Source organism: Aethalodelphis obliquidens, unplaced genomic scaffold (assembly GCF_003676395.1).
Source record: "Aethalodelphis obliquidens isolate GAN/ISIS:26980383/991018 unplaced genomic scaffold, ASM367639v1 scaffold63, whole genome shotgun sequence".
NCBI classification, from domain to species: domain Eukaryota; kingdom Metazoa; phylum Chordata; class Mammalia; order Artiodactyla; family Delphinidae; genus Aethalodelphis; species Aethalodelphis obliquidens.
The window spans coordinates 5,110,081-5,129,160 of NW_020838007.1; the positions used below are offsets into that span (position 1 = coordinate 5,110,081).

Here is a 19,080-nt window from a genome sequence, read left to right on the forward strand (position 1 = left end):
ATGAGGGCTGACATATCATACTTCTGATAAGAAAATTCAAGTGGTCGAGTAAAATATAAGCAGAAATCTTCCTCTTCTCACACCTGTGACCCCTTCCCCTCCAGGGTGACCGCGACCATGGGTCCTCTTGTATTTCCTCAGCGCGCCTAGGCGGACGCTGAGGTGAAAGGTGCACCTTTCTCTTTCAAAGACACATAGCCATCACGCCTGGGTCTTCATGCCTGAGTTGCCAAGGATTGTAAGGTAGAGCTTGACTTCAGAGAGGAGAACGTGGGAGTACGGCCCAGAGCCGCTGTAAAGTGCTGTCGGCTGGCAGGGTGACTCGAATCGGAGGCTTTACATGTGGGGTCGTTGGAATGTGGTGACGCCTGTCTTTCTTTTTTCTTTTCTTTTTTAAAGAGTCGTGTCTTGGAGCTCTTTGCACAGGAGCACAGACTCCCCCCCCACCCCCGTCGCCCCCCCAGCACAGCACCCACGCGGCCCCGTGTGAGCAGGGCTGGGACGGGCGTCCACGTGTAGGTGTGCTGTGATATTACAAGTAAAGCCATGTTCATCGTGATCATGCCTGTGCTTTGCTCCTGGGACTGTCTCTGCATTAGTATAAGTAGATTGCCTGGGTCAAAGGGGGCGAGTCCTTTGTTTTTGTTTGTTCTATTTATTAAAAATGGAGTTGGTATTCATAGTGTTTTAAAACATGCTTTTTCAAGCCAGTGCATACAGATTGTCTCATTCCTTTAATGAATTTCCATTTTATTTTTTAAAAATAGATAATATGTTTACAAAGTTCAGAATTCAGCTTCCTTCTTAGCTTTTCTCCTCCAGCACCCACTTTGCTTTTCCCCTAAAGCGGCCAGTTTTATCTCTATTTTGTAGCTCCTTCCAAAGCTATATTTCGCATACATAAGCAAGATCGTAGATATGTTCTTCTTGTCCTCGCATTTATACAGTGGTTAGAGGTATGTACACTTTAAGTTTCTGTAGGTAATTGCTAAATTTCCATCTAAAGGCGGTTGTTGTTGTCGTTTTAAGGTCCTTGTTGGTGACAGTGCAGAAGAGGGCCTGCTGAGCCTCATCTGCTAGGTTAGCCTCATTCAGTAGGTTACCCCAGACTCTGTAATCTCTGCCAGCACTGAAAGGCGCTGATCTTATTCTTAATGTATCTCTTAAATTTAGTAAGCAGCTCTCATCATCCTCTAAGCTGTCTTCTGTTTTAGGATCTTGTTTGTTGTTTTCCTCCTTGAAGCTGCTTTTGTTCATTTACACGTGTATCTCCCTTAGCGTGTTTTCTTATCTCTTTTCAGTTACTGGAATCCTGAAACTTGGAGATTGGTTTTCACGACTATATGAGGTGCAAGTGCGCCTAATTTACAAAGTCTGCACTCTCTCTTGGTTAGGACGTTGTGCCCCAGGCCCTGCTGGATCAGTATCTCTCCATGACCGACCCCTCCCGGGCGCAGACAGTGGACACGGAGATCGCCAAGCACTGCGCGTACAGCCTGCCGGGCGTGGCACTGACGCTGGGCCGGCAGAACTGGCACTGCCTGCGCGAGACCTACGAGACGCTGGCCTCCGACATGCAGGTGCGGGGCCCCTGTCCACACTCCCTCGCGTGCAGAGAGCTTGCCAGTGACACCAGAGCACTCCCCCGTGGGTCCAGGCTCCTCCCTCCACCTGAGCAGCCTCTCTTCTTTTTTGTCTGAAGTGCTGGAATTAGCTTCCCGTTTGACCTGCTGAGGTTCCTAACTCACAGGTGCTGTTGTCTAAAGTTTACGTGCAGATGAATTCTTGAGAACATAGGGTTTCGTTTACCCCAGAAACAGTGTTATAAATGCTTCCTCCCTGGTATTTTTCAACCTTAGCAGAACTGCAGTCGTGTTAGGGCTGCCAAGGTCTGGGCCCAGCGGGCAGCGCAGTGTGGGTGGGAGAAGGTTGATGGGTGTGTGCGTGCCCGTTTGTGCACCCATGTGCTCACCACCACCACCCGTTTGAGAAACAAGAAATGGGAAACATTGACCCTTGGTTGTTTGTGGCTCTTTGTGGCTGTTTCCCCAGGCTTTGCCGACTTCACCACCCGCCCTATACACCCAAGTCCCTTTTCTTCAGCGACCTTCATCTCTCAGTTATTCGAAGGCATCTGCTGAGACTAATTTATACTGAGTTGTGAATGGTTATCCCTCGGTGTCTCAGTTGACTTGGCAAATTGGAAGTCAAGAGTCCCCTTGGGAACATAGTTTAAGTCCCTCCTCCGACCTCTGGAGAAGCTGATCCCTGCTCAGCCCTCAGGGGTGGAACTGGGCGTGGGACACATGGCCAAGACCAACAAGTGTTCCACCCTCTGTGTGAGCTGCTTTCCACCTTTATTCTGTGGACTCTCGGAGCTACTGGTGGCGGGGACGGCTCTGGATGGGTAGGGCTTATCCAAACATCCTGCCTTCTCCCATTTGATGCATTGAACATGGGTACAGCATATTATCTCAAGAACAGGTTCTTGTGTTTGGGAGCGGGGATAAAGCCTTTGTTCTAAACAGCTTCTCAGCAGGTAAAGTTTTAAACTAAATAAGAAAGTAAACTTTTTTAAATTAAGGCCACATGAAGAAAAAGCTGTTTTTGACGTATAAAGTCTCCTGTAAATGGAGCACATTTCTGTTCCGGTGTTCTTTTCCAGGGCTGCCCGCAAGAGATTTTTCCAGCCTTGTATCTCTTTAATTGCCAGTTCTTTAAAACGAGTTTTGTGGTTGTTTTTAATCCAGGGTAGTCTGTGCAGAGTCGGGAGGGCCAGTGCAGGGAGAGGCACACCAGCCAGCCTTCGATCCATGTGGGACGCCAGGAAATTGGGCATCCGGTGCTCCGAAAGCTACACAGGCTTCACCACCAGTGATCCCCAAGCATTTTTTTCCTTCCTAAGTGAAAGGGGGATAACATATACTGTGCAGGGATTTTGCATTTTTCTGCCAGTTTTTGATAGAAAGTAGGCATTTAAAACTTGGTATCTATTATTACTATTTTATTCTGATTTAACTTGAGATTAATAACCTTCAGATACAATAAATTAACCGTCATACATTGTGCAAAAGTTGAAGTACCAAGACCTCGTGGTCAGACTACTCGCGCTTTGTCTTTGTTTCTGCAGTGGAAAGTTCGAAGGACCTTAGCCTTCTCCATCCACGAGCTTGCAGTCATCCTTGGAGATCAGTTGACAGCTGCAGATCTGGTTCCAATTTTTAATGGATTTTTAAAAGACCTCGATGAAGTCAGGATAGGTGTCCTTAAACACTTGCATGATTTTCTGAAGGTAATTTTTAAGTTCTTTTGTATAAAAACACACTAAAATTCTGTAGAGTTAAAGTTTTGACTTTATGCTGCCATCAAGATAGGTTTCTGTACGTTCTATGTAACAGATGTAGCCATGACTTTGATGGTACCATGTGGTTAAAAAATAGTCCCATTCTGATCAATTTTGCTAGTGTCACTTCAGTGTTTAATTTAAAAATTACGCTAAATTTCATTTTTAAATGACATTAGATCATGGTTACAAACATTTGTACCTTTTTTCTCATAATTACTGAACTAACATGTAGGAAATTACATGGACATTAAGCCTTCTGTGGTGTGTCCTCACCCCTCTGATGTGGATCTCTGGTCTCTGACAGGAGCAGCGCTGACTTTACAAATTGTTTAATCCTGGAGAACTATTGTAGTCGTAAAGTTTGAGGTGCCGAAGTATCATAATTGAAATTGCTCTAATTGTCCCGATAATGTTCCCTCAACTCAGAATCCAGTGGGGAATTGCACATAGAATTTAAATATCACGTCTCTTTAGCCGTCTTAAATCTAGGACAGTTTCCCTGACTTTTCACCTGTAATGTCATGGACCTTTTTGAGGGGGCCAAGCCAGTGGTTTTGGAGAATGCCCCCCAATTTGAACTTGCCTGAGCACTGTCACACAGTTAGATTCAGGTTAAACAGGTGTTGTCTGCCAAGAGTATTACCTCTCTACCTAGGTCCCTGGGTGTTCTTCTGAATGGGTTGCGTCAGGGGTAACACGATGTTGGCTCTTGGGTCCCTGGTGATGCTGAGTCGGGTCCCGTGGCCATGGGTCAGCTCACTTTTCCATCGAGGTTATTGACTCCTCGGTGGGTGATTCTTTCAAACTCTGAACAGCTCTTTCCCTGAGTCCTTCACACAGTGCTTTTGCATTTCTGCATCTGTACCTGATTCTTGCCTGAATCACTTGTTACTGTGTGAGTTGTAAAATACTAATTTTCTGTTCTTTGTAATTCCTTCTGTGTTTACTAGGTAGTATCTCCTGTAAACATAACCTTTCCCTTCTCTTCCTCTGCCTCTTTGCAAATTTTTCTTAATATCAGTGTGGACTCTAGAATTACTTTTTTATTCCTTCCGTGTAATGTAATCTATTTCTGTCGGGTTTTTTTGTTTGTTTTTTAACATCTTTATTGGAGTATAATTGCTTTACAATGGTGTGTTAGTTTCTGCTTTATAACAAAGTGAATCAGTTATACATATACATTATGTCCCCATATCTCTTCCCTCTTGCATCTCCCTCCCTCCCACCCTCCCTATCCCACCCCTCTAGGTGGTCACGAAGCACCCAGCTGATCTCCCTGTGCTATGCGGCTGCTTCCCACTATCTGTATTACGTTTGGTAGTGTATATATGTCCATGCCACTGTCTCACTTTGTCCCAGCTTACCCTTCCCCCTCCCCATATCCTCAAGTCCATTCTCTAGTAGGTCTGCATCTTTATTCCCGTCTTGCCCCTGGGTTCTTCTGATCCTTTTTTTTTTTTTTTTTTTTTAGATTCCATATATATATGTTAGCATACGGTATTTGTCTTTCTCTTTCTGACTTACTTCACTCTGTATGACAATCTCTGGGTCCATCCACCTCACTACACATAACTCAGTTTCGTTCCTTTTTATGGCTGAGTAGTAGTCCATTGTATATATGTGCCACATCTTCTTTATCCATTCATCTGTTGCTGGACATTTAGGTTGTTTCCATCTCCTGGCTATTGTAAAAAGAGCTGCAATGAACATTTTGACACATGACTCTTTTTGAATTATGGTTTTCTCAGGGTATATGCCCAGTAGTGGGATTGCTGGGTCATATGGTAGTTCTACTTTTAGTTTTTTAAGGAACCTCCATACTGTTCTCCATAGTGGCTGTATCAATTTACATTCCCACCAACAGTGCAAGAGGGTTCCCTTTTCTCCACATCCTCTCCAGCATTTATTGTTTGTAGATTTTTTGATGGTGGCCATTCTGACCGGTGTGAGATGATATCTCATTGTAGTTTTGATTTGCATTTCTCTAGTGGTTAATGATGTTGAGCATTCTTTCATGTGTTTGTTGGCAATCTGTATATCTTCTTTGGAGAAATGTCTATTTAGGTCTTCTGCCCATTTTTGGATTGGGTTGTTTGTTTTTTTGATATTGAGCTGCATGAGTTGCTTGTATGTTTTGGAGATTAATCCTTTGTCAGTTGCTTCATTTGCAAATATTTTCTCCCATTCTGAGGGTTGTCTTTTCGCCTTGTTTATGGTTTCCTTTGCTGTGCAAAAGCTTTTAAGTTTCATTAGGTCCCATTTGTTTATTTTTGTTTTTATTTCCATTTCTCTAGGAGGTGGGTCAAAAAGGATCTTGCTGTGATTTATGTCATAGAGTGTTCTGCCTATGTTTTCCTCTAAGAGTTTGATGGTGTCTGGCCATACATTTAGGTCTTTAATCCATTTTGAGTTTATTTTTGTGTATGGTGTTAGGGAGTGTTCTAATTTCATTCTTTTACATGTAACTGTCCAGTTTTCCCAGAACCACTTACTGTAGAGGCTGTCTTTTCTCCACTGTATATTCTTGCCTCCTTTATCAAAGACAAGGTGACCATATGTGCGTGGGTTTATCTCTGGGCTTTCTATCCTGTTCCATTGATCTATATTTTTGTTTTTGTGCCAGTACCATACTGTCTTGATTACTGTAGCTTTGTAGTATAGTCTGAAGTCAGCGAGCCTGATTCCTCGAGCTCCGTCTTTCTTTCTCAAGATTGCGTTGGCTATTCGGAGTCTCTTGTGTTTCCATACCAATTGTGAAATTTTTTTTTCTAGTTCTGTGATAAATGCCAGTGGTAGTTTGATAGGGATTGCATTGAATCTGTAGATTGCTTTGGGTAGTAGAGTCATTTTCACAATGTTGATTCTTCCAGTCCAAGAACATGGTATATCTCTCCATCTATTTGTATTATCTTCAATTTCTTTCATCAGTGTCTTATAGTTTTCTGCATACAGGTCTTTTGTCTCCTTAGGTAGGTTTATTCCTAGGTATTTTATTCTTTTTGTTGCAGTGGTAAATGGGAGTGTTTCCTTAATTTCTCTTTCAGATTTTTCGTTGTTAATGTATAGGAATGCAAGAGATTTCTGTGCATTAATTTTGTATGCTGCTACTCTACCAAATTCACTGATTAGCCCTAGTAGTTTTCTGGTAGCATCTTTAGGATTCTCTATGTATAGTATCATGTCATCTGCAAACAGTGACAGCTTTACTTCTTCTTTTCCGATTTGGATTCCTTTTATTTCTTTTTCTTCTCTGCTTGCTGTGGCTAAAACTTCCAAAACTATGTTGAATAATAGTGGTGAGAGTGGGCAACCTTGTCTTGTTCCTGATCTTAGTGGAAATGGTTTCAGTTTTTCACCATTGAGGATGAAGTTGGCTGTGGGTTTGTCATATATGGCCTTTATTATGTTGAGGAAAGTTCCCTCTATGCCTACTTTCTGGAGGGTTTTTATTATAAATTGGTGTTGAATTTTGTCAAAAGCTTTCTCTGCATCTATTGAGATGATCATATGGTTTTTCTCCTTCAGTTTGTTAATATGGTGTATCACATTGATTGATTTGCATATATTGAAGAATCCTTGCATTCCTGGAATAAACCCCACTTGATCATGGTGTATGATTCTTTTATGTGCTGTTGGATTCTGTTTGCTTGTATTTTGTTGAGGATTTTTGCATCTACGTTCATCAGTGGTATTGGCCTGTAGTTATCTTTCTTTATCACATCTTTGTCTGGTTTTGGTGTCAGGGTGATGGTGGCCTCGTAGAATGAGTTTGGGAGTGTTCCTCCTTCTGCTGTATTTTGGAAGAGTTTGAGAAGGATAGGTGTTAGCTCTTCTCTAAATGTTTGATAGAATTTGCCTGTGAAGCCATCTGGTCCTGGGCTTTCGTTTGTTGGAAGATTTTTAATCACAGTTTCAATTTCAGTGCTTTTGATTGGTCTGTTCATATTTTCTATTTCTTCCAGGTTCAGTCTCGGAAAGTTGTGCATTTCTAAGAATTTGTCCATTTCTTCCAGGTTGTCCATTTTATTGGCATAGAGTTGCTTGTAGTAATCTCTCATGATCTTTTGTATTTCTGCAGTGTCTGTTGTTACTTCTCCTTTTTCATTTCTAATTCTATTGGTTTGAGTCTTCTCCCTTGTTTTCTTGATGAGTCTGGCTAATGGTTTATCAATTTTGTTTATCTTCTCAACCAGCTTTTACTTTTATTGATCTTCGCTATCCTTTCCTTCATTTCTTTTTCATTTACTTCTGATCTGATCTTTATGATTTCTTTCCTTCTGCTAACTTTGGGGTTTTTTTGTTCTTCTTTTTCTGATTGCTTTAGGTGTAACGTTAGGTTGTTTATTTGAGATGTTTCTTGTTTCTTAATGTAGGCTTGTATAGCTATAAACTTCTCTCTTAGAACTGCTTTTGCTGCATCCCATAGGTTTTGGGTCATTGTGTTTTCATTGTCATTTGTTTCTAGGTTTTTGTTTTTTTTGTTTTTTGTTTTTTTTTTGCTATACATGGGCCTCTCCCTTTGCGGAGCACAGGCTCCGCACGCACAGGCTCAGTGGCCATGGCTCATGGGCCCAGCCGCTCCGTGGCATGTGGGATCTTCCCAGACCGGGGCATGAACCCGTGTCCCCTGCATCGGCAGGCGGATTCTCAACCACTGCGCCACCAGGGAAGCCCTGTTTCTAGGTATTTTTTGATTTCCTCTTTGATTTCTTCAGTGATCTCTTGGTTATTAAGTAGTGTGTTGTTTAGCCCCCATGTGTTTGCATTTCTTACAGATTTTTTCCTGTAATTGATATCTAGTCTCATAGCATTGCAGTTGGAAAATATACTTGATACGATTTCAGTTTTCTTAAATTTACCAAGGCTTGATTTGTGACCCAAGATACGATCTATCGTGGAGAATGTTCCATGAGCACTTGAGAAGAATGTGTATTCTGTTGTTTTTGGATGGAATGTCCTATAAATATTAATTAAGTCCATCTTGTTTAATGTATCATTTAAAGCTTGTGTTTCCTTATGTACTTTCATTTTGGATTATCTGTCCATTGGTGAAAGTGGGGTGTTAAAGTCCCCTACTTTGATTGTGTTACTGTCAATTTCCCCTTTTATGGCTGTTAGTATTTGCCTTATGTATTGAGGTGCTCCGATGTTGGTTGCATAAGTATTTACAATTGTTATATCTTCTTCTTGGATTGATCCCTTGATCATTAGGTAGTGTCCTTCTTTGTCTCTTGTAATAATAGTCTTTGTTTTAAAGTCTATTTTGCCGATATGAGAATTGCTACTCCAGCTTTCTTTTGATTTCCATTTGCATGGAATATCTTTTTCCATCCCCTCACTTTCAGTCGGCATGTGTCCGTAGGTCTGAAGTGGGTCTCTTGTAGACAGCATATATATGGGTCTTGTTTTTGTATCCATTCAGTGAGCTTGTGTCTTTTGTTTGGAGCATTTAATCCATTTACATTTAAGGTAGTTATCTATATGTATGTGCCTATTACCATTTTCTTAATTGTTTTGGTTTTATTATTGTAGGTCTTTTCCTTCTCTTTTGTTTCCTGCCTAGAGAAGTTCCTTTAGCATTTGTTGTAGAGCTGGTTTGGTGGTGCTGAATTCTCTTAGCTTTTGCTTGTCTGTAAAGCTTTTAATTTCTCCATCAAATCTGAATGAGATCCTTGCTGGGTAGAGTAATCTTGGTTGTAGGCTTTTCTCTTTCATCACTTTAAATATGTCCTGCCAGTCCCTTCTGGCTTGCAGAGTTTCTGCTGAAAGATCAGCTGTTAACCTTATGGGGATTCCCTTGTGTGTTATTTGTTGTTTTTCCCTTGCTGCTTTTAATATTTGTTCTTTGTATTTAATTTTTGATAGTTTGATTAATATGTGTCTTGGTGTGTTTCTCCTTGGATTTATCCTGTATGGGACTCTCTGTGTTTCCTGTACTTGATTAACTATTTCCTTTCCCATATTAGGGCAGTTTTCAACTATGATCTTCTCAAATATTTTCTCAGTCCCTTTCTTTTTCTCTTCTTCTTCTGGGACCCCTAGAATTCGAATGTTGGTGTCTTTAATGTTGTGCCAGAGGTCTCTGAGGCTGTCCTCAATTCTTTTCATTCTTTTTTCTTTATTCTGCTCTGCAGTAGTTATTTCCACTATTTTATCTTCCAGGTCACTTATGCGTTCTTCTGCCTCAGTTATTCTGCTATTGATCCCTTCTAGAGAATTTTTATTTCGTTTATTGTGTTGTTCATCTCTGTTTGTTTGCTCTTTAGTTCTTCTAGGTCCTTGTTAAATGTTTCTTGCATTTAGTCTATTCTGTTTCCAAGATTTTGGATCATCTTTACTGTCATTATTCTGAATTCTTTTTCAGGTAGACTGCCTATTTCCTCTTCATTTGTTTGGTCTGGTGGGTTTTTATCTTGCTCCTTCATCTGCTGTGTGTTTTTCTGTCTTCTCATTTTGCTTGACTTACTGTGTTTGGGGTCTCCTTTTTGCAGGCTGCAGGTTAGTAGTTACCGTTGTTTTTGGTGTCTGTCAGCAGTGGCTAAGGTTGGGTCAGTGGGTTGTGTAGCCTTCCTGGTGGAGGGGGACTAGTGCCTGTGTTCTGGTGGATGAGGCTGGATCTTGTCTTTCTGGTGGGCAGGAGGTCCACGTCTTTGGTTTGTTTTGGGGTGTCTGTGTCCTTGTTATGATTTTAGGCAGCCTCTCTGCTAATGGATGGGGTTGTGTTCCTGTCTTGCTAGTTGTTTGGCATAGGGTGTCCAGCACTGTAACTTGCTGGTTGTTGAGTGGAGCTGGGTCTTGGCGTTGAGATGGAGCTCTCTGGGAGATTTTCGCCGTTTGATATTACGTGGAGCTGGGAGGTCTCTTGTGGACAAGTGTCCTGAACTTGGCTCTCCCACCTCAGAGGCACAGCACTGACGCCTGGCTGGAGCACTAAGAGCCTGTCCTCCGCACGGCTCAGAATAAAAGGGGGGAAAGAAAGAAAGAAGGAGAGAGAGAGGGGGAGGGAGGGAGAGTGAGAAAGAGAGAGAGGAAGGAAGGAAGAAGATAAAATAAAGTGATTAAAATAAAAAATAAGAAAAAAAATTTTTTTAAGTAATTAAAAAAAAAGGACAGACAGAACCCTAGGACAGATGGTGGAAGCAAAGCTATACAGACAAAATCTCACACAGAAGCATACACATACACACTCACAAAAAGAGGAAGAGGGGAAAAAATCATAAATCTTGCTCTCAAAGTCCACCTCCTCAATTTGGGATGATGCATTGTATATTCATGTATTCCACAGATGCAGGGTACATCAAGTTGATTGTGGAGCTTTAATCCGCTGCTTCTGAGGCTGCCGGGACAGATTTCCCTTTCTCTTCTTTGTTCTCACAGCTCCCAGGGGCTCAGCTTTGGATTTGGCCCCGCCTCTGCGTGTAGGTCGCTGGAGGGCGTCTGTTCTTTGCTCAGACAGGACGGGGTTAAATGAGCAGCTAATTTGGGGGCTCTGGCTCACTCAGGCCGGGGGGAGGGAGGGGTACGGAATGCGGGGCGAGCCTGTGGTGGCGACAGAATCCAGCGTGACATTGCACCAGCCTAAGGCACGCTGTGCATTCTCCCAAGGAAGTTGTCCCTGGGTCACGGGACCCTGGCAGTGGCGGGCTGCACAGGCTCCCCGGAAAGGAGGTGTGGAGAGTGACCTGTGCTCGCACACAGGCTTCTTGGTGGCGGCAGCAGCAGCCTTAGCGTCTCATGCCCGTCTCTGGGGTCTGTGCTAATAGCCGTGGCTCGCGCCCGTCTCTGGAGCTCCTTTAAGCAGCACTCTTAATCCCCTCTCCTCGTGCACCAGGAAGCAAAGAGGGAAGAAAAAGTCTCTTGCCTCTTTGGCATCTCCAGACTTTTCCCCGGACTCCCTCCCGGCTAGCCGTGGCGCACTAGCTCCCTTTAGGCTGTGTTCACGCAGCCAACCCCAGTCCTCTCCATGGGATCTGACCTCCGAAGCCTGTGCCTTGGCTCCCAGCTTCGCCCGCCCCAGCGGGTGAGCAGACAAGCCTCTCGGGCTGGTGAGTGCTGGTCGGCCCTGGTCCTCTGTGCGGGAATCTCTCCGCTTTGCCCTCTGCACCCCTGTTGCTGCGCTCTCCTCCGTGGCTCCGCCACCCGCAGTCTCCGCCCGCGAAGGGGCTTCCTAGTGTGTGGAAACCTTTCCTCCTTCACAGCTCCCTCCCACTGGTGCAGGTCCCGTCCCTATTCTTTTGTCTCTGTTTTTTCTTTTTTCTTTTGCCCTACCCAGGTACCTGGGGGGTTTCTTGCCTTTTGGGAGGTCTGAGGTCTTCTGCCAGCGTTCAGTAGGTGTTCTGTAGGAGGTGTTCCACATGTAGATGGATTTCTGATGTATCTGTGGGGAGGAAGGTGATCTCCGCGTCTTACTCTTTCACCGTCTTGAAGCTCCTCCTGTCATTTGTTTTGACCATCAAATGTGGCGAATAAGAGCCCCTTAAAGCCACTCCTGTGTCCTTTCGATCGGCCCCCTCACTGCCAGGCACGTCTTACTTTCAGGCCTACCTTCTCCTTTCGCTCCAGCTGGGAGTCAGGATCTCCCCGAGGAGCCCAGGTCTTTTCTGGTGGAGTGCTGGGATTTAGAAGCCAAGATCCAGGAACTAGATGTGCTCATTGCTCCCGGACGTCATTTCTTTTAGGCTTTTTCAGGGGATAGGAGGGGGTTTTTTGGTTTGGGGGGTTTAAAAAATTATTTAGTTCATATTGCATCTTCCAGTCCAGTACCATTTCCTCTCCTTTTTTCACATTTTTTTTCTTTTCTATTGTGGTAAAAACTCTTGTTTTCAAAAATGTTAAATTATTTAGTCATTTGCTCAATTCGACGTTTTAGAACTATTCCAACATCAGATTAACCAGGTAATGGTCAAGATTTCCTTCAGCACTTTCTGTCATTGGAACATGTTCCATGAAGATATATGGTCACAATACTGAGTTTAAACTTAGACTTTTTCTGTGTGACTCTTATCTGTTTGATGTACAGTTAAATTTATTTGCTTCTGTTTATATCAACTTTTAGGGTTTTCCCCCTTGTTAACTATAAACCTACTCTTAAATATTTATAGAACGGTTATTGGGATAAACTTATTTTTTTCACTCAGATATTTATTGAGCACCTACAATGTGGCATCACAGTGCTGTCCACTGGGCTCACACTATGAGTAGGAGCATAATCCCTGTCTTCAGAGGGTGTGTGACAATAAGGATGTCACAGGAGTGTTCTGGTAAAGCTTTGCCCGGGGACAGTGGACAGTAGAGGCCACTCACTGGCTCAAGAAGCAAATATTTCAAAAGGGGAGAATGACTCTTGAAGATAAACGGGATTATCAGGGAAAATGGACTTAATACCAATTTTTAAAACAAATGTACCTACTACATCTGTTCTCCTTCAGAAGAACTAACCATGTGATTTAGAGGTTTCTTAAGCAGTGTGGTAAAGGAAATAATGTCTCTGCCGTGTCCTAGTGAATATTTTTATTTGTCTCTTCAGCTTCTTCATATTGACAAAAGAAGAGAATATCTGTATCAACTTCAGGAGTTTTTGGTGACAGACAATAGTAGAAACTGGCGCTTTCGAGCTGAACTGGCTGAGTAAGTTCTCATACTTGATCAGACTGTTTTGGGGGGTGTGTGTTGCTTCATCTTTACCTTTCCTGGATTTCTTCATCACTTTGTGTGGGTCCAAGTTTCTGCCTGGTATCCTGTTCCTTTAACACTGCCTGTAACACAGGTCTTGCTGGCAGTGAATTTTCTCAGCTTTTTTTTTATAAGACCGTGTCACCTTCACTTTTTTTTAATTGTGGTAAAATACACACAACCACTTTTGCTGCTGGTGCAGTGTCCCCCCATCTAGTTGTAGAACATTTCGTCCTCCCAAAAGGACACCCCACGCCCATAAGCAGCGGCCCCGCAGACATCAGTCTGCTGTCTCCGTGCGTGTTTGCTTTTCTGAGCGTTTGGTCCAGATGCGCCGCATAACCCCCGGCCTCTGTGCACGGCTCCCCCACTCAGCACAGTGTTGTCGGGGTCCATCCACGTGGCAGCCGTGAATAATGCTCTGAGTGAACATACGACCTTTTAAGCCATTCATCTGGGTTGTTTCCGGCTGATGTGAGTAGTGCTGCTGTGAGCATCGATGTACTCATACAAGGTTTGTGAGGTGGATTTGCTGGGTCATCCAGTAATTCTGCGTTTAACTTGTTGAGGAGCTGCATGACCGTGTGCACAATGGCTGCAGCGGGTTACATTCCCACCAGCAGGGGATGAGGGCTCCCATTTCCCCACATCCTCCCTGGCTCTTGCTGTTTTCCTTTTTTTCTTTCTAATTGCAGCCAGTGTGTGTAAAGTAGCGTCTCGCTTTGGTCCTGATGTGCGTTTCTTCAGTGTTTACTGATGTTTAGCACCATTTCATGTGCTGTTGGCCATTTGTATATATTCTCTGGAGAAATGTCTATTCAAGTCCATTGCATATTTTTTAATCGGGCTGTTTGTCTTAAATTGGGTTGCTGAATTGTAAGAGTTCTTTATTAAATATTCTGGATTCTGGACCTCACCTGTATTTTCAAAAGGTATCTTTGCTGGGTATGGAGTTTAGGGCTGAGTTTCTTTCGGTGCGTGACAGGATAACTGCCCTGAGTTCTGTCTTGCCTGGTCTCCTCTGCAGCTGGTGTGGACGGCAGAGCCCGTCCAGGCAGCAGGTGCTGGGTTGGGTGGTGGTGTCTCCATATGACCTTCGATGCCCTCTGCACTTCATTTCGTCCAGCCGTGGGCTGCCGCTGCCTTTTGCGGATGATGGGAGCTGGGGCTGGGGGCCTCTTCGTCCCGTTCTCTGCGCACCCTCTGCCCCTGTATCCCTCCGCCGCTGTATCCCTTCGGCTCTTCGACGCCGCGTTACCCGCTCTCCTCCGGCCCTGCGCTTCGGCATCCCTTTACTCCTCTGCCCCCCCCCACCCCCGTGCACGTGCCCCTCCTTCCTTGTGCCCCTCCACCCTCCCAGCCCTGGGCTGCGGTTGCCCCGTGGTGGAGGCCGCCGGGTGCTGGGCGAGGGGAGGCCCTCTGCCCCTTGGTTCGGCCTCGGTCTTGGGGAGGCCTGTGTGCTGGGCTCCCCAGAGACTCCACCCGCCCCGGGGCTCGTGTCTCTGCCCTGGACCCGTGCTCGGTCAGGGCAGTGCTTCCTGCGCCTCCGCAGCAGGACGAGACTTGCGCTTGGCTCCGAGGCTCTGCGGCTCCACGCCGGGAACGGGCTTTTCCTATCCCCTGTCTCCGGCTGCAGCCTGGCCTTGCCCGGGCGGGGGCGCGGACAGGCTTCGCTGACCCTCCGCCGGCCACAGGAGGCTTTTGCTCCTTGAGAGCGAGGCCTCCCTGTGCGCCCCAGGCTGGGAGGGGGTCTGCGGGGCGCCTCCCAGGGGATCCGCGTGCCCTCGGGCGGGGCGGTTCATCGCTGCGCTGGTTGTCTGTGTCGTCCGCCTCCTGCCGGTGGCACACGTAACCCGCCACAGACACAGCCCGGGAGGTGGGAGTCTCAGCGTGTCTGCGGTCCTCCTGGGAGGGTGTCGTTGCCTCCTCCACTCAGGCCGATGGGGGACGCCCTGGTCCCCAGTTCTCGGTGACTTGGTGGGAGTAGGCGCAGGAGGGGCCTCCCCGTGTCCCCCACCCCTGGTACCGGAGCCTCCCTGAGAAGCTGCCTGGAGCCTGACTGGTACACAGAAGGCTGCCTGAGGCTGCTGGCGCCTTCTCACTAGACGGCTGCTGTGTGGACGGGAGTTTCCCAGCAGGTCCTCAGCAGTCACCGCGGGACCGTGTCCCGTGTCCCCATGGAGCCAGCCGGGACGTGCTTTGCTGTGTCCGTCGCCGTGGATACAGTTCCGCAGTGTTTGTGTCCTGAACGTGTGTGTTGTTTAGATGCAGATCCAGACACACAGCGTCCAGGCCAATCGCTGGTCTCTGCATGTGTTCCTCTCACAGACACGACCTTGGTGACTCATGCTTCAGACGAGCAACCTATTTTCATTTGTCGTGTTTACTGTTGAGTTGTAATTGTATTTTTATAATTCACTTTGTAGACAGCTGATCTTACTTCTAGAGTTATACAGCCCCAGAGACATTTATGATTATCTACGCCCCATTGCCCTGAATCTGTGCGCAGATAAAGTTTCTTCTGTTCGTTGGATTTCCTACAAGTTGGTACGTGTTCAAGTTCTTACAGCCTTAGCCCAGCACGCGTTTGGTGAGAACACTGGGCAGAGGTGTGGCTCACCAGTGCGTGCCCCCCTAGGTTGGCGAGATGGTGCGTAAGCTGCACCGGGCCGCGCCGCCCACCTTCGGGGTGGACCTCATCCGCGAGCTGGTGGAGAACTTCGGCCGCTGTCCCCGGTGGTCCGGGCGGCAGGCCTTCGTCTTTGTCTGCCAGGTGAGTGCGGCCACACCGGCTGCCTGTCTCCTTGGGCCCCTTGCCCCCCTCCACACCCTCGCTCTCATCCTTGAGGGCAGAGCTTCGCCATCTGGCTCACCCTTCCCCGCTCCGTCCCCCGAGCTCCCGAAAGCGGTGCTGCCCTGGCCGTCGTCCTGGTCCACGGAGCTTGCGGGTCTGCGGCTGTGAACATGACTGTGATGCCAGGCCTCCGTGGGGCAGGTCACAGCTGTGCGTCTCTGCGGGGACTTAACTGTATCATTTTGTTTTGAGCTCCTGAGTGCCTGGAATATTGTTTTTAAAAGCTGTAACTGAAACCTGAGGCACTTAAGTTGTTTCTAAAAGGTTTTGCGAGCTGGTATTACTTACGGCCTGGTCGACTGAGCCGGCAGATTGAAGCAGGTCTTTCTGTCCCCAGACCGTCATTGAAGATGAATGCCTGCCCATGGACCAGTTCGCTGTGCATCTGATGCCACACCTGCTCACCTTGGCAAACGACAGGGTTCCGAACGTCCGCGTGCTCCTCGCGAAGACGCTGCGACAAACTCTGCTAGAAAAAGGTAGGCGGGCGACCCGCGAGGAGCAGGGTAGGTGGTGGGGACACGGGGCGGGTGGGCGCCCGAGCGGAAGGGTTGGGGTCAGAGGAATAGTCTGGTCCGAGAATGTGCTGCGACTTGGTAGTGGTGGTTTGTGTCGAGAAAGGACACAAAGACGATTAAGGGGTGAGGAGAGCGATGTTGAATTTTCACTGTTCTGTTCTAGATGAATTTTTCTTTATAATTTAAAACTTAGTAGTTTGAAAAGTTGGAAGTTCAGTGAGGACTGTGTGACGAATACTGCCTTTGGTTCGCCCCACGTGAACGTCTGTCGCTGCCATTGGGGTGGGAGGCGTGTTTGAGTTTCCTCCTGCGTTTCATTCATTAGGCGGAAGACGTGCCCCTTAGCGTTTGCTTTGCTGCAAATCATGAGCACCTTAAGATTCAGGTTGTTTTACTTATTGTAATCCCCCAGAAATGCCTAATAAATATCATTTGAATGTGTGAATTCACGAACAAAGCACAGAAAGAAGTTTGTAATAGACTTCAAAGAATATGGGCAAATTAACGTTGCTTCTTTTTTCTCCTTTGGAATTTATCATATTGAACAGACAGGGAGGACTCTGGTTTTGTGTGTGTGGTTTGTACTTGGAAATGTTTTTCCTTTTACTGAGCTAAGTAATAGCTGTAACAAGTACAAGTTTTAACATATTTACTAACATTGCTGCCATTAAACATCATGAGATTTAGACTGTTATTAAAACAAGATAGAGGCTTCCCTGGTGGCACAGTGGTTAAGAATCCGCCTGCCAGTGCAGGGGACACGGGTTCAAGCCCTGGGCCGGGAAGATCCCACATGCTGCAGAGCAGCTAAGCCCGTGCGCCATAGCTACTGAGCCTGCACTCTAGACCCCGCGAGCCACAACTATGGAGCCCACGTGCCACAATTACTGAAACCCGTGCGCCTAGAGCCCATACTCTGCAGCAAGCGAAGCCACCGCAGTGAGAAGCCCATGCACCGCAATGAAGAGTAGCCCCTGCTCACTGCAACTAGAGAGAGCCCATGCACAGCAACAAAGACCCAACACAGCCAAAAAAAAAAAAAAACAAGAAAACAAGATAAATCTTCTAATTCTCCTACATTTGGGGATGTTTTTCATAGAACACAAATCAATTTGGGTTACTGTTTATAATCCAACAAAGCTAATTTCATGTGTGATTTGCTCTTCCTGTTTCCAGAGTATTTCCTAACCTCTGCCAGCTGTCACCAGGAGGCCGTGGAGCAGACCATCATGGCTCTTCAGATGGACCGTGACAGTGACGTCAAGTACTTCGCAAGCATCCACCCGGCCAGCACCAAGATCTCTGAAGATGCCATGAGCACGGCCTCCTCCACCTACTAGACGGCGTGGACCGGGGTCTCCCCACTTCTGGGGAGCTGAGGTTTGGCTCGTGACCACACGTGGCCTGGGACAGCTGTGGGGGACCTTCCTCCCTTGCAGACTTGATTGCAGGTGCAAGTTACCTACACCAATACCAGGGATTTTCAGAGTCAAGAGAAAGTACAGTAAACATTATTATCTTGACTTGAAGGGAAAATAATTTCTCAGAGGATTATAATCGTCACCGAAGCCTTAAATCCTTCTGTCTTCCTGACTGAACGAAACTTGAATTGGCCTAGCATTCTCCTTGTGGAAGGGATGGGACTCCCAGAGGCCTGCGTTGCTTTCTGCTGGTTTAATTTAATGACTGAGAGGTGGAAGTGCAGCCAGAAGGCGGCCGCGAGCCGGGATGGGGAAGAGACCTCCAGTATTAACCCTCGCTGTGTCCACACGGGCAAGGCCCTCGTGGGGTCTGCGGCCAGCTGCCCAGTCCAGCCCCAAGTGTGTGAACGGGAAAGGAGATATTTTTTGGATTTCTCCTGAGGGCTTGATGCTAACACTAAGTAGAGTCTGATTTTAACTCTTAAATGCAGCATATTGCTGTGCACATTTACAGAGCCTTTGCTGAGTATCTGTGTCCTGATTTTTTTTCATGCTGGTCATGACCTGAAGGAAATTTATTAGCACGTATACTGTATGTCAGGCGTTTTTGACTTGATCATGATCAGCTCTGAGGTGCAACTTTGTCTCACATACTGTACATACCTGTGCCTCCCCCGGGGAGGGCCGCAGTCTGTAATCATGCTGTTCAACTCTTGTGCACAAGTTCTCTTGTTCAAATAAAATTTATTACTAAGATCTATACAGAGAGATAGATACACTTTTGACTGTTTTCTAGATATCTGCGAATAAATGCAATTTGTGATCTGTATTAATGATTTTAGTATAAAACGGGAAAACTAGATTAAAATATGTCTTTTAACTAGTTGGGTAATTTCTTTGAAATCTGCGCACCCCCGGGCCAGTTCTGCTCTTGGCTGGCAGCGGGGCCTCCTGGGCAGCCCCCCACCGAGGGCAGGCGTGCACCTGGGGCTCACCCTGGGGTCTTCACTCCCAGGAGAGGCCTCCGAGCCCAGGTCTGCCCGTGCAAGGGGCGGTGGTGGAGCCTGCCTGCCCATGCGTGTCTGCATCAGGTGAGATGCTGCGTGAATGTGCTTTTATGAAGGGCTGTGGAGAGATGCTCATTGCTTTTTTGAGCCCAGGTTGGAAGACCCTTGGCCTCTGAGCGGCCGTGGTGCTTCTGTGATTTTGGTTTTGTCTCCTCAGCTAGTGGGGACTCCCCAGGTTTGTAGTTAAGCCGAGTAGGGCCTT

General features: G+C 46.3%; 1 protein-coding gene across 6 annotated transcripts in view; it reads left to right on the forward strand.

Annotated features, from left to right (window-relative positions):
- The window catches only part of PPP4R1 (protein phosphatase 4 regulatory subunit 1), a 61,366-nt gene extending 42,672 nt beyond the window's left edge, over positions 1-18,694 (forward strand). For all 6 annotated transcript variants that reach the window (XM_027088540.1, XM_027088541.1, XM_027088542.1 and 3 more), the window contains 7 exons: positions 1,395-1,580; positions 3,131-3,292; positions 12,873-12,973; positions 15,445-15,565; positions 15,657-15,791; positions 16,210-16,351; positions 17,567-18,694. In XM_027088540.1, coding sequence (XP_026944341.1) covers positions 1,395-1,580; positions 3,131-3,292; positions 12,873-12,973; positions 15,445-15,565; positions 15,657-15,791; positions 16,210-16,351; positions 17,567-17,730 — 1,011 coding nt within the window. In that variant the 3' untranslated portion in view covers positions 17,731-18,694. The remainder of the gene's footprint in view (positions 1-1,394; positions 1,581-3,130; positions 3,293-12,872; positions 12,974-15,444; positions 15,566-15,656; positions 15,792-16,209; positions 16,352-17,566) is intronic.
- Positions 18,695-19,080: the final 386 nt, after the last annotated feature.